At 46.0% G+C, this 15790-nt stretch overlaps 1 protein-coding gene across 1 annotated transcript in view; it reads right to left on the bottom strand.

Moving 5' to 3' along the window:
* Window positions 1–15: 15 nt before the first annotated feature.
* The window catches only part of DNAJB6 (DnaJ heat shock protein family (Hsp40) member B6), a 50616-nt gene continuing 34841 nt past the window's right edge, over window positions 16–15790 (bottom strand). The window contains exons 9-10 of the mRNA XM_048951028.1: window positions 9033–9239; window positions 16–1607 (exon numbers count right to left, since the gene is read on the bottom strand). Coding sequence (XP_048806985.1) covers window positions 1525–1607; window positions 9033–9239 — 290 coding nt within the window. The 3' untranslated portion in view covers window positions 16–1524. The remainder of the gene's footprint in view (window positions 1608–9032; window positions 9240–15790) is intronic.

Below are 15790 nucleotides of genomic sequence, written 5' to 3'. Positions count from 1 at the left end.
CAAGAGGACAAAGTATAAAGGAGAATTTTCTTTATTTTTAAATATTAGTAACACTGCACAAAATGAAAAAGTGATACTTAAGTGACAGAAAACTGGTACTCAGGCTTATTTCATATTGAGCTTAATTTAAACACCCTAACAGTTCATTTATGGTTATATGTTTGCGTAAGGTTACATTACGTCATGTATTTGAAGCTAAACTGCTCAGTACCAGGCACAGAATTTGTTATATCAAACCATGCTAAAATGCAGACTTGATTTTTCTGTTTAGCTCCTTCCTTACACCATTATATGCATTGCTCTATTAGGATGAGTGAGTTTCTCCAAGAACTGCAGACTTTCAATATTGCCAGGTGTAAGTCTGTTACATCAACAGCGCATTGGCGAGAGGAGACACAAGGAACAACACAAAACCATGGGCTGCTAACTCCCGCCTGGAGGTTAAGAGAGGCAACATATTGACAAGAAACATGCAGGTAAATGCTTAAGGCAACAGAAGGGCTTTGTACAAACTAGAAGGTTAAGGGAAGCAATATATCATGCACATGAGAGAATTATGGGAAGCAAGGAAGTAACCTAGCCAGAAAATGAAGATTTCCTTTAAACTGAAGACACGTTTTCAAATTAAAAAAAAAAAAGTCCTGCAATAGAAGTGACACAGAATGCTTTCATACATAAAGATGCGAGTTCTTTGCAGAAACAACCTGATAAAATCTTACACGGATTCTGAAATATGTTCATTATCTAAAATCTACTCAGCAGGAAGAGCAGTTGTAAAGTGGCACTTAGGTCATTTGTCTCTAGTTTCTGAAAGCAAAATTTTAAAATAAGGAATGATTTCACTAAATGATTCATTGGGAGTCAACCACAGTTGCAGAAATCAGTAGGAGTGCTTACAGACCATAATTACGCCAAGTTTGTTAAAACCAAAGGATGCAACTTCATCATACACTTTAAAATGAAGGATCATTCCGATAGCGGGGACAAACCTTTGCTGCCCTGCCTGGGTGATAAAAAGAAAAAAAACATTGAAGTCATTTATTAAGTTTGCATAAATTACCATATGAGAGAGCTCACGTCTCAGTCCTACCCCCAGTGATGGAGGGAACAGGATTGGTGCTTTACTCTTCTTCCAGCAAGCCTGCTGGTGATGCTGGGGGTGACTGAACAAACAGGTGTTTGCACAACCCTCTGTATCCCGCAAAACAAATTAATTCTAGGCAAGGGGAACTTCAGTCCCAGGAAAGGAAGAGGTACAAGATTCTGTAATACCCTCCAATCTTCAAACATAACACACTTCTAACCACGATCAGCCCCGTCCAAACTCCTTAACCTGACTGGCAAGAAAGCCACTCCGTGAAAACTGAAAAGAATAATATAGTGCAATTTTAGTACAGTCTTAAACATGAGTCACTTCCTTACTAGCAGTGTGAACAATTGAAAAATATACACAGAAGAGGTGTGCTCAAATGTAACGTAAGTTGCCGTTTTAATAAAGGGATTGGCATAGCAGAGATGTCCATTTTAGTAACTCCCTTTGGTTGACTTCTTCTTCTTCTGTTCCTCTCTCTGCTTCTGCTTCCTCCTCTTGCTGCCTTCTTTGTATCCTAAGGAAACAGGGCTTGTGAAACACCATGCACAGTATCCATGGCCTTTTCTATCTATCAAAAGCACACATTCTCTGAATGGTTTAAGGAGTCTTAAAGAAAAGATCTGGCTTTCCCATTTTCCTTGGTTTGTTTTTAAATCATCTGTTCTACTAGGATAGAAAGAAAACCGCATCTACCTTTGAAGTCTGAAAATACCTGAGAACTTTCAAAAGACTTCAAAGCCATTCAGGAAAAGCTTCAAAATTAGAACACATGCAAACCCAGAATGATTTTCTGAACGGAAGCAATAAGTAAGACTTACACAACAGGAGCCATTTCAGTACTGGTGTTTCCTGCCCGCAGGAGTTAAAGAGTTACCACAATATTTGCATTTCCATTTAAAGAATAGGGAATGCTGAGAACTCTGAGCAAATAAGGTGCTCTGTGTTTACCAATATGCATTTTACATGCAGGTCATCATCCTGCTCATGCTTAACAATGCACCATAGGCTATACTCTACTGCAGCTCATGGAAGCATTACGTTCAAGCAACACTTGCTACTGGTTCAATAGGCACAAGCTTCCAGCCACGTGATCATCATCCCAACACTGGTTTTCAACCTAGACAAATGCATGGAGAACAGTTCCTGCTCTGCATCATGTCCTCTCCTCCAAGTTTGCAGCAAAGCGCAGCCTTGCCAGTACTGTGCTGGACCAGCACCGTATCTACCAAGCGCACTTTGAAATCTCAACCTAGAGGTAGCACGCATTTCCCTCAGATAACCAAAAGCAAATTATGCCATGAGGTGTCAAGAGGGATCTTCCAGCTCAGCAGTGTTCTGCCCCTGGGAATCTGTGTGCTCCGCACAGGGAATGGGGTCCTTACAAGACACGTGGGATCCAAGCTGCGAGTTGGAGAATGGCCAGCAAGGGCACAGCTCTGCCTGTCTGGAATTCTGCTTCTGCTCTCCAGTTGGTCTGCAAGCAGTTAGAAGGGACCCTGAGAATGCCACCTCATCACAGCTGATCCTTCCAGTTAGCACCGACAGCAAAATGAAGGTGGAAATAGGAAATGGCATGAGGTCAGAGAGCCACGATCACCAGGATGCTTTGAGGTCACGCTAGAGGAGCCCTTCCCAACCACAATTACTTTTGTTGAGCTGTAGTTCCTCAGTTTAAGGCTTCAGCAGAACCACACAATAGTGTTTGGGCTAAAGCCACTTCAGATGCTAGCAAATGTTCGAGAATGAGAGGAAATACACTCCCTTGCAGCAAAGAGAAACTGCTCCAAGGTTATCACTCTAGCTCCTACGCTGTGTCAACAGTATTACTTCACCTTTTGCAATAATTTGAGTCAAGAACCAGGATGTTTATTTAGAAATTCTGCCATGAGTGATTAGCCTGTGCAAAGTTAGAGTGGAAAACATTGCTATTGTTTAAGAAATAAAAAAAAGTGCCAGCGCTTTGTGGAACTGCAGATGATGATCTGTTTGCCTGGTGCCCACTCATCCTCCTGACAGAGCCCCATTCCAGGCAACACAGCCTCAATATCTCCTCAGTAGCTCCATCCACAAAGTTTACTTCCATGTCAGCCCCTCAGTCTGCCATACGTTGTCAAAACTGGGATCCCTTGGCGTTAAAAGATGCTGTAAGGGACACAGCCCAGAAAGGCTTGCATATCTCTTGGCTTTCCCACAGAGGCCAATGGAGGCAGAGGAGACATGCCGGCTCCTGAGGGTTGGTCATCCAAAGAGTGTTATTCAAAGGATTCTCCTCTTCACCAGAGGGAAAAACAGCATCATATCAACTGATCAGAACTACTTCACGTAATAACGATGAAACATTAACACGTGTTTGGGAAAGCATCATTAAACCCTAGCAGGTTATTTGCGTCATAATTTTGTCATTTTTCATTTTCACAACACTGTCGGCATTTCCAAAAGGCTTACACACAGGGCACGATTGCTTTAGATACGGCTATTTTATATCAATTTCTTTTTTTGTGCATTCATCTACTTTCTTCAAATGCGTGAGGTTGTGAAAGCAATCCCAGCAACTTTTCCTTAAGAACATTGTGAGTCAAATGTAAATGATGGCTCAAAGTGAATACCACATAATTCATTGTCTTACAAATGAAACAATTCAAATGTTAAAGTAACGCAGTATGAAGATATCTAGGTATTTGACAATGCGGTCTCCTACCAGCTCAGGAATGATAAGGGGAAAAAGTGGAAATCTTTCAAGTGTTATCGCTGACACACAGAAGCAGACTGGCCAAAATAGGAGATAACACACAAATACAGAGTATTCCTCAGGAGAAAACTGCCAGGTCCTTTCTGCTTCTAGCCTGCTGTGATAAATAATTTCACTCCCAACCCTTTCCCTTTCTACCCTCACCAAAGAAGAAAGGATAGGTCGAACTCTGTCTGTCCGTTAGCTCCGGCGATGCTATGCTGGGTGATAACAGCCAGAAAACTGATCCAAACAAATGGAGCAGCTCCTAACAAAAATAAGAATTGCACACAGAAGATGTAACCTTTCACTGGACTGCTTCAACCAGCACTAATTACAAGCATATTTAGCTGCCTGGCTTTAGAAGCCTAGCCCCAAAGTCGTGAGAGAACAAAATCTGAATCAGAAAGCAGCAGCCCCATTACTGTTTGATTAATCTGTAGTAAACGTGTCCTGGTGGGTCGCCAGCATCACAAAGTGCTCATGGAAACTTGCCATAGTTGCTGCCCAGCTGAGCGGGCTTTAACCAAGCAGTCCTGGTCCTGGAGAGTGGCTTGGCAAGTTTCCCCCTTGGAAGTAACTGTTATCCATCTAAACTCTAGAATTGCGTTCTATTGAGATAACGAGCCTTAGGAGAGGGTGGAGGAAAAGTAGTTTCTGAGAGCTTCCCAAAGCTTTGATACTTGGAATCAGACTCATTCAAATGAAGGTAGATAACAGAATAACATGGTACTTTCTTGCTGCTGTCAGCTGCCAGGAATGGATAAAGCAAGAATCCACCATTTGGAATTACACCTGCTTTACAACCTGGATCATTCTTGTCTACTATGAACAGCATCTGCTGAACCACTCTCCATTTCATCTCCCTCTTTTCTACTTCCAGAAGAACCATAAAGAGCACAGAAATTATTCTGGTCTTCAGAAAGCTGATGAAAGCTGAAGCCAACATCCAACACTTTGTAGCAAAACCCTCAACCACTCAACAAGGACCAAAACAAACTGGGCAGCCTCTCTGCTGAGTCCCAGGTTGGCTTTTCTCCTGGTTTGTCACCACTCAGCCATCTGTACCTTGCAGAGGCACAGTTATTTTCAGACTGAATTCATTACATTCTTGGGAGGTAATGGCAAGTGAGGTATATCACTTTCAGCGATGGATCCAAAGGGACAAGCCAGGAGGCCCCAGCGTGCACGCAGACCTTTAGTGGGCCAAAAGATCATTGTGCAAGTTGGATTTTGAAGACCACACTGCTTAATTTTCTGCTCTTAGAGGTATTTCTCTAATCAAAACAATAAATGTAAAAGTAGTTTCAAGGTTTGCTAGCTTATCAGAGCTGGAGCCACCAGCTGTTACTGCAGCCTGGCCATTTTCAGAAACGCCATTACAAAAATTTACCCCCAGTCACATCTTCAGTATAATTTCATGCATGTGACTCAGTTTACAATTAGAGCTCTACTTTCACATTCCCTGCTTTCAGCTCAAGCCATGGCCCAACAGAGATCACAATTTGACCTACTAATCCTCTCACCACAACCACGTGGTGCTGCTGCCCATGCCGTAGAGCGTTGTGGAAAAAGAGCCTGCCTTTATGTAAAGGGCTGCAGTGACAAAACATCCCACCCTGTCTAGGTATGCCACTCCACTGTTTAATTACCTTGGCTGTTAAATCCAAGGGATGAGTTCTCCAGTTTCACTGTCCAACCCTGTGATGTAATTCACACTTTGATCTTCTAGGGGACTGAAAAAACTGTAGCAACTTACTGGGGCCTTCCTTCATGCTTGCTCACCATACTATTTTCATTACCAATTCTGCGAAGAATTGTTAGAAGAACATACCAAGCCAGATACAACCTGCTTACCTGCTCTTAATTAAGGTAACACATTGTTGAATAGAGTCCAAGGTTTTACTCCCACATGGCAAGCAAAAGCTTGCAAGGCTTGGAAGCCCTTCAACGTGCAATCCAGCCACTTTCTATGGGAAGCAAAAGGGTAATGGGATGCTCTACTACCAGCAGCCAAAAAAAAAACCGTGCACAATGGCAGCTCCAATAGAGCCAGGGAGGCAACGAGCCCAGGCATTCTTCCCACCCTCTGCCCACAAAGGAGCAGGGCAGGGAGCCACACTGCGGGACACAGAGCAATGGGAGAGTTCATTCCCATCACACCCGCACATCCAGCATTCCTCGTGTATTAGGCTTCTACAGAAAACAAAGCGGCTTTACTTTCCATTACATATCCAAATAGAAGTATGTGGGGGAATTACAAGGCAATTAGTCTGGACAACCAGCACTTCAAATTTACTAGTTAGTAATGCGTAATTCAGGAAATCATACGTTGGTAAGAAGAACGGACACTGTGTTAAAGACGTAATGAAGCTTGAATAGCTCAACTTTCCAGCAGAGGAACCCAGGCCAGTAAGGGTCAGGATTAGTTAAGCTCATTCTTTTGAAGAGGTTCCTTTGGTGATGCCAGCAGATGAAAATGAACCAGAAATGAAATATTAATGTTGTAAGCTTTAGGTTATCACAAGCTATTTCATTCAAAAGGAAGAGCAAACCTTGCAATATCATCTTGCAAACAACGATCTTTTGTATCAAGTATTTTCCAGTATTTTTACAGGTTAAGTATTTAAATCATTCCTGCTAGATGTGGATCAAAACTCCCAAGTCACAGTCCCATTAGCAGCTGCAACCTCCAGGTCTGTGCTGTACCAATACGGTACAACTTGGATACCCTACTCAGATGAATACCAGAGTCTGGGAGTGCACTACTAGCAGTACCTGAGTTCTTGCCATAAAAGTTATCTGTTTGGAGCTAGAGAACTGTTCTCAGCAACCTCAGAACACAAGGTGAAGTTCTATTCTAAAAGACCATTATGAAAGCAGTAACAACATGACACCTAGAGCAATTCCTACTAAAACACAAAGCATTCAACTAAGGTGGAGGATCAGATCCAAATGAATTAGTTTTGTATTAAAACCTCACTGCAATGACTGGAAGCCCTCGCTGCGGAGAGGATTCACTGCACATCTGGTCTGAAAGTCAGCACTGGAGAGACATGGGCTTCACCACACAGCCAAGATGAAACCCAGCCCCCGCGTTTCCAATTCAATTTGCTAAGGACTTACAAATTAAAACTCAAGCATTCCCACTCCTTAAGCTGGGTAAAGAGGACCATTTCACTGCAGGTGACTCATTGACCACTGAGAACTTGCTTTGGGTGCTACAGCAGGGACAACATCTAAAACTGCCGTGCAGCAATCGCTGCCAAAGGCCGCGTGCCAGCAGTGGCAAAAACGATCCCATCCGAGTGGAGCCGCGCCAGGCCGAGCCCATGGAGCTCTGCTATTTTCCACCACAGCTTTGCATCAAGGCAGAGAACGATGCGGCTCTTTCCCCCGCGCACGGCAGCTGTTGTGGTGATAAATGAGAAGCCAAGTGGGAGCAAGCAAGTGGTCTGTGCAGCAAGAGAGCTGTGGAGCCTGCTGAGCTGACAGCGGTGAGCACCCATGGAAGAGAACAGCATTGCTGGCCAGGGCTCACGCATGAACTTCCCAGGCAGAGATTAAGACACTCACGTAGGTTTTTATGACTAACTCGACCAGTCCTTCAGCAGCCACTGTCTGTCTATCAGAGGAACAGCAGGCAAAACATTTAAAGCAACAGTAAAATCATAGTCTTGACTGCAATCCTATTTTCAACCCTGAATCTTTGTATCTGTTTTATGGCAATCTACCGGTAGGACGGAGGATTTGGGGATTGTGCAAATAATTCAGGAAATTCATTTTAATTGCAAACTTGTGCACCTTGGAACATAAATAGACTCACAGCTAGAAGCCCCGAGCAATGTTATAACAGCTCCAAAAATTGTTCTTTGGGAACTAGTACAAAACATTGTTAGGATCACAGGGAACCTGAAGTCCCCCAAATAGTGAGCCAAGTTATTGGGTATTTTTGCCAGCTACAAACACAGAAATCTGACCCTGGCCTTCAGTACATCAGCTCAGGGATTAGGTGGAGGATTCTGGAGTTTTGTGTTTTTTTCTTAAAGATCAAATCAAATTAGCTATCCCTCATGAAACTAAACTTCTAGCAACTGACCAGGAAAACATTTATTTGAATATTTTTGCAAGCTGGCGTTGTGTATGGTATTTGTAGGTTGTTTGTACAGTATAGGGTGCTAAATTTAAAGGCTCAAACACAATAGAATTCGGTATAGCATTGGGAACGTGTGTGCATGTGCGTGTGTTTTGGGGAACAGGATATTTTTCCTTCATTTTTTTGCAGCACACCTTTCCCATGCACTGTGTGTGCCCTGAGGAGCCCAGGCACTCGTAGTTCCCAGCAGTTCACCCAACCCAGCTCTGCTGAGAAGGGCCCCGAGCGTGGGCTTCCACGAACCAAGGCATCTTCATGTTGCAGAGGCACAGAATGGCTGAGGTTGAAAGGAGCTCTGGGTCCATCTGGCCCAACCCCTGCCCACAGGTGCCCAGCACCACATCCAGGCGGCTTCTGGAGATCTCCATGAACACCTCACAGCCTCTTTGGTCAGCTCATGCCAGTGCTAAGTCACTAACACAGTAACCTGTCCTGGCAGTCCTGAGCGAGCTTTGACCACATGTTCTGATTAAATCAAGTGGCTCTGAGGGTTCTGTTGCCCGAGATAGCCTCTGGATTATATTGCCAAAACATTACAGACGGGAAGTACATCAAAGGACTAAGCACTTCCAAAAATAACCAGGCCAATTGCTACACTTCCTTGTTTGCCTGAACAGTCTCGGCCCCCTTAATTAGGATTTAGATGCCCAAAATTGCAGCTTCCAGAATTAATATGAAGCTGCTGAACTTTTCCTTCAGCAAGTAAACCAAGCACTATTTAAATAAATGAATGTGCAAAGTACTGCGATTAGTTATTCCCTAACAGGCCTTCACTTTTAAGAACAAAGAGCATGGGCACTTCAGCAGCATAACAAAACAAAGTTTATCCTGGATCCTTGGGTCAGGCCCTGGGGATCCCAGAGCATTTGTGAATCTAGGCTACGTGGATGAGCATAGCTAATGCAGACGAAGGCACTCAAGCGGCCGTTTATTATCCACTGGGTGCCAGCATTAAGTCACACAGCAACACCCCCTGGCCTGGCTTTTGTTTTTCCCCTTTGGGCTAACTGGTGAATCCTTTTTTGCGCATTTCTCATCAACATGATTTTGCACACCTGATAAATAAAAGGGGCTCTCCAAGCTGCTTGCAACCCGGCTTTTTTCTTGCTCTTCCACCTCATCGCTATTGTAATGATAGGCATATCTGGGGGAACTGGCAGGCTTGTGTGGCTTCAGCAGGCGAGTGTTGGTGGGCTGGAAGGGCAGGGCGTGCTGTCCTCTCCGTCGGCACTCCTCAGCAAAGGCTTCTTCATTTGCCTCACCTGGAAAAGCAAAGAGAGCAAGAAAAGTGAGCTGCATCCGGAATGCTGAAGGCTCACGTGAAACGATGGAAATTTGGGCTGAAAAAAGGGCCTCACTGAATTCCTGCCTGGGCCATCTGCCCACTCATGCAGAGGGCTTCAGAGCTGTCTCCAGGTCTGCCTGTAGCCAGGGGAGTGCCCGGAGCTGAAGGCTCCGTCAGCTGCTTCTCACCATACTGGGGCCACCCTGACATAGGAAGGGCGAGCAATCTGAGCACCTTGTCCTGGGCAATACTGCAATGGTACACAGCACAGCTTGTCACCCCTTGTCTTGACAATCTGCATAGGAAGGGTTAGCCCTGTTTGAGGGCAAGGGATAGAGAGAAATACTCATGCTAGGCTAGCTATGGGGACCATGTGGGAAAAATAAAACAAATGTGGGCTCACAGGGGATGGATGCTGGATATCTATAGCTGGAAGGGTGGTGGAGAAGCACTGGAGATCAAATGAGGGTGGGAAACCAGGCTGAAGACACCAAAGATAAGCACGTTTCAAGGACTAAAATGGATGCACTCTCCAAAGAATGGACGCAAAGTAAACTGAAACCCAATGTCTGGAAAAAGTACTATGAAAGATGAGGCACCCCAGTCATTCTCATGGTATTTTGCAAATGAAGACACTCTTGCTGCAGAATATACAACAGTACCAATGCTGTGAAGTACGGAAATCAGCTACTTAACACAAAACCCACACATCAAAAAGCAAATGGTAAGATCACAAATGAAAGCATTGCATGGGGGAAACAAGAAAACAATAAGAAAACAGAAAGAAAAACTGAAAAGAAGGGCGTGTATCAGATTTGTCTCCTAAAGGCTATTGGAAGTGTCATTAATTCAATTACTTAAATAGTTTTAATGGCGCTGATGAAATACGGCGTCATTTTGTTTGCATCAAAAGCGATGTGTCACGCTGGGGAGGTTTCTCCTGGGCATCAGCTGCTTCGGGAGGGGTGTGTGCTCTCAGCAAGCGCGTGTGCTCTTAGTTCACAGCTGGAAAATGCTTTGAAGATGGGAGAAGGACCACGTTTGCAGAAAGAGCCACGGTGTGCACCAAACAACCGACGCTCCCAAACCAAGCAGGCGGCATCGTCTTTACCTTGTAAGCGTACCCTGGGAGATGCTTCTGAGGGCATGAGGAAGAGGAGGCAAGGTATTTTTTAAGAAGTCATTTCACAGCACAACATAAGGCCTCGGGGAGAGGAGGGATCCGGCATGTGGCTCACGTCCCCATGTCCAAACACCACGCCAGCATGAGGCTGCGGGCACGCTGGTCACTGCAGCAGGGGACGGCTCACTGCCATCGCATGGGGACAGCAAGGCAGCGGGCAAGGAAAAGCTCAGGGGATAGAATCATAGAATCATAAAGGCTGGAAAAGACCACCAACATCATCCAGTCCAACCCACCCCACCATGCCCACTGGGCCACATCGCCACATTTCTTGAACACCTCCACGGACGGTGACTCAACAATCTCCCTGTGCAGCCTGTGCCACTGCCCAACACTCGTTCTGAAAAGATTTTTTTCTTAATATCCAACCAGAACCTCCCCCAGCAATTCCCAATTTCCCATAAGATCCTACAGGGTTTCACACTCGCACGTTATACAAACTGCACTGAAGCACGTGTCAGTCTGGTGATGCTGGCTCCATCAAGGTGAAGCCAGTGAGACACCAGGAATGAGAAGGAATAGGAAAGCCACATAACAGCAATCGTACATGCAAAAACCAGTCAAGATTGTTCACGTCCTAACAGTGCACCAGAACTGAGACATTCCTCCCACGGAAACACAAACCACGTTGCTTTCCTCCCAATATATAAGTCTTGTGTGATGAATGTGCAGCATTTGTACTGACAAGCAAGTGCAGGAAGGAGAACTGCACTGCATTGCAGGCCCTAAAGCCCTCTGTGCATCACACCCCAATTAAACTCACAAATACCTAACGCAATTGGCTATGAGACCAGGTGCTCTGCACACACCCCAATAAATTACACCCAGCTGTGTAAGAGATCAATCCCAATAGCTCTCCTCTAATCCAGACAGCATGAAAGCAACAGTCTGAAGAATTCAAAATAACCTTATTCCTCCTGGTGCTATGCTCTCAGCACTGCTGCTCTCTTGCCCCCTCCATCAGGTGCTCCCAGGGCACATTTAAGGTATAAAGAACTCAGGGCAGACCAGGAATAAAACCAGCTGTACCACCTGCAATGATGAGATTTAACTGAGAAGCTTTTATCATGAGAAAGTGCAGCAACCAAGAAGTGCTGCAGCACTGCCAGAGCTTTGCCTGCACTTACATTTGCACTGGAAAAGGCATTGAGGAAAAAATTTTGGGGACAGCACTGCTCCAAAGCACCCTTTGGTCACCGTCCTTCAGCTGCCCAGAGCACCCACGTGTGCAGTCCCATAGTGGGGACCGACCTGGGTTAAAAATAATACTCTTTCCATCAGCTTATTTTTAACTCTGCCCAGCCCCTACGTGCCACAAAACCAGGGGATGGGGCAGCTCCTGGGGTCCAGCTTACATCTGCCATACGCAGAAGATCTCATTAACCAATGCAAATATTAATTAAAAGCCTCACAGCTATTTCACTTGCAAAACCAGCTCAGAGAAGTTATGCTTCTAAGGGGTTAGTTCTGAAAATGAGGGTTCAGGAATGACGGCTCTAACCTTTAAAAACAGTCGTCAGAGTTTGATTTTCAGGTGCTCCCAATGGAAAGCTGCTTCTGCTGATAACGAAACCAAAGGGTGCGATGTCTCATGGCACCAAATAAGACCCCGGGACTGAAAACCAGCTTGTGGTAGCAGAGTTGCAGCGTGGGGGGAAGGAGCAGAGCCTTTAAGCTGTCATTAACCAGCAGAGGGCAATATTGCCCATCACGTGGGGGAATGTTATCAGAAAACTCACTGCCAACTCTGACTTACTGGGCAACGAATGGATTTCTTGGGTTGAATGCAGAGTGTGAGCACGATGCTTAGCTGGGGTGGGTGCTCCAGGGAGCCAAAGAGCCAAGGGGCCCATATCCACTCCTGGGAAATGGAAATCAGGGAATCATAGAATGGCCTGGGCTGAAAAGGACCACAATGATCTTCCAGTTCCAACCCCCTGCTGTGTGCAGGTCACCAACCAGCAGACCAGGCTGCCCAGAGCCACATCCAGCCTGGCCTTGAATGCCTGCAGGGATGGGGCATCCACAGCCTCCTTGGGCAACCTGTTCCAGTGCGTCACCACCTTCTGTGTGAAAAACTTCCTCCTAATATTTAACCTAAACCTCCACTGTCTCAGTTTAAGACCATTCCCCTTTGTCCTATCACTATCTACCCTTGTAAACAGCCATTCCCCCTCCCTTTTATACGCTCCCTTCAAGTTTTGGAAGGCCACAATGAGGTCTCTGTGAAGCCTTCTCTTCTCTAAGCTAAACAAGCCCAGTTTCCTCAGCCGTTCTTCACAGGAGAAATGACACCTACTGGGAATGACATGGCAACGAGAACGAGGACAGTGAGGTGGGACAGGTAGATCCTGCTGCACACCATGGCGAGGGCTGATTTCTGACTGTTTAGAATATGGTTTAACTAACACTGGGATTTTTTGGGGCTCAACCCCAGCATTTGTGTCTCCTTCAAGGCACATGAAGCGCCTCACATTCGCATCCATGAAGTGGGAGGCAGCGATGCTGGAGTGGCTGATGCCTCAGCAGTCAGGAGCTGTGGGAAGAAACAGCTCTTTACCGATGGCTGCATCACCTGTCCAACGTGGCTAATGAGCACTCCTGCACCACAAGTCTGGTGATGCCATCACCTGTGTAAAAGGTTCTCATTTTGAAATGGAGCAGCCCTGCCCACCAAATATGTACGTGTTCGTACTAAAAACACTTTTTATAACGATAGCATCGTTATTTTCTGTTAATTAGTGTATATCCTGGCTTTCTGGAATTGAACCGAATTCCTACTAGGAATCAGTAGTAATTAATGGCAAGATAGTAATTAAAAGAAGGAGAGCAAACAGAGGTAAACATCCTGAGGATACTGAACCCCATATTTCAGCTTACCACCACTTCCCGTGCAAAAGGAAGCTGAGACTTGGTGGCTCCCGCACTGCAGCCTTACTGTTCGCATGGCATTTCTCTGCGTGCTTAATGAAAAAGAAAACCAACACAGGATTATCTCCTGCACTAAGAAAGACAGCACAGAAACCGGATGACACATTAAGGCTCCCACGTGCCAGTTTGTGACCCATGAGAACTTTGTCCTGCTCCTATCTTTCTCAGTTGTGGCCTTGAGCGTGCCCAAATACCTTTCTAACACTTTCTGATTCGAGGCGATTCACGAGCACTGAACCCTCTGGGGCCACTGCAGTGAGGCTGTGTGCTCACTGACTGCTCCTGGTGCTATGGGGAGATCTGGGCCATGCTGAGAACAAAATCCCCACTGGAGGATGTTTATCTGTCACAAGTGTCACCACCTGCTGATAAGACTGCCATAGCGATACAGCTTTCTGCTGTGACAACAGTTCTGTGTTCATATTTACCTCGGTGGATGAGAGAGCAGGGTTCTTCTGTGACTCAGATCAGACACTGCTGGGAAATGCGGTGCCTTAGAGGAACCTGAGCAACGCCCAGAGATCAACAGCTTCTGTCACTCCTTCTCTTACAGCTCTGTGCCCGATGCCATGCAGCACGGACAGAACCCCAGGGCAACAAGCAGCTACAGCAGAACCCAGAGCAAGGCTGAGCTGCTTTCTCTGCCAGGAGCTCAACACAAGGAAGCAGGGATTTCCCACGATGCTTAAGAGGAAAAGCAGCCATTTTGAAATCTACTGATAATAATAATTAAAAAAACAAAAAAACAAAAAAACAAAAAAACAAAAAAACACAATTGGCCTCTGAAGCCCAAAGGGCCTGAAATCATTCTGAAACTATCTGGGGAATGCCAGAGCAGCTGCAGAATCTGCACCATCACTGCTGGGCAGAGCTTTTGTAAACCGTAAGGGAGTAACAGTGAAGCACCAGACATTTTGAGTTGTCTTTCCCCAGTTGCCAACGATCGCTTTTCCTCCGGAGCAACTGCCCAGCCTCAGTGCCACTGCTGTATTCAAAGAGAGAAGGAAATGAAGGGCTTTGCTGCGGTGGCCGATGTCCTCCATGCAACATTGAGTTGGAAAAGTGCCTGAGTGCTGAGCTGCTTAACAACTGCATGTGCTGTGGGCTCTCCATCAATCAGTGCCCTCTCCAGGCAGTGGTGGGGACGTCCCACCTCGTCCCTCCCTCATCTCACAGCTGTGCAGCATCAGACACGCGTTACCCACCTGCTGCTACAGCCTCCCCTGCTAAGTCTGTAACTTCAGGGGTTTTGTGCAAGGTTTCCCAGGCTGTTGTTTTTCCCTCTGCTGTGGGAGCCGGGCTCAGACCCATTTCCTGAGTAAGGAAAACAAACCCACAGTGGCTGGAGAAAGCATGGGAGGTGGTGGTGAAGTCACCGAGAAGTGATGGAAAGAACAGGGACAGGGAAAAAGGACAGAGTGTTGAAGTCAACACTGCACTTCTATTTCTGTCGGGGCAGAGCTGTGGCTGCAGCATGCCTTGTATTTGGGGAAGGGCAAGGCTCCCTCCATGCTTTCTGCTTAATGCGCACAGCAATCCTCTGCCCTTCTGGCTTTTAAAGCTGGCAACACATTTGTTCCTTTTATTCCTGCTCCACCCGTGCTCAGCCTGTTCCTGCACCACCCACGCTCCCACTATAGGGGAAGGCAGGGGAATCCCGCTGCCCCTTTTCCTTCTGCTGACACCACTAACCTGGGATACGTGCAGCAGGAAGGGCTCTTTGTAGCCCCAAGCCTTCCAACAAGGAGTGGTGTTCCACACCCCCTTGGTCCAATCCTTCAGCCCTGCCTGAGCCAACATGAATCCTATGTGAATCCAACCTGAGCCACCAATGCCCACAGCCACTCCTGTTTGAGTGCACTGAGCGCTGCAGCCCGGTGTACTGACAGGGGAGAACATGGATTCATCTCACTGCCAGAACATACTCACCAGATGATCCTGCAAAGCCCAGTATAACCAGCAGGTAACACGAACCTCACGCTCCCATCAAGCAGAGACGTCTCCATTTGCATGCTGCTGCTCAATGTGAATTTCATTACATGCAAAAGGCTCCATCACACAAAGGTCTTGCTCATAGAGACTATTTAAAAGCTAATGCTTTCTATATTTCTCATGCCAAATAAGACCTGAGATGAAGTAGGTGACTCTGAGGACTCTCAGTGTATTTCCACCTGCTGCCAGGTCACGCCAGATCCTTGCCATACTTTCCTTTCAGTCGCTTCACACTGCACTAAGGTACAGAACCACAGTACTGACAGGGTGCAGATCTATTAGAGATTTCCATCTCAGCCATAGCCAAACATGCCAGCAGGTCTCCTTTCTACCACAAGGGACTCAGAACTCACGTTTCACTTGAAATTGGATTTTGAAGCACAAACCAAAAGCCTTCTGAAAGAAAAACCAACCAGCCCTTA

The sequence above is a fragment of the Lagopus muta genome, chromosome 7 (genome assembly GCF_023343835.1).
Source record: "Lagopus muta isolate bLagMut1 chromosome 7, bLagMut1 primary, whole genome shotgun sequence".
In the NCBI taxonomy this organism is placed as follows: domain Eukaryota; kingdom Metazoa; phylum Chordata; class Aves; order Galliformes; family Phasianidae; genus Lagopus; species Lagopus muta.
Note: the sequence above shows the minus strand (reverse complement) of the source record. Positions and strands in the feature narration are given on the sequence as shown.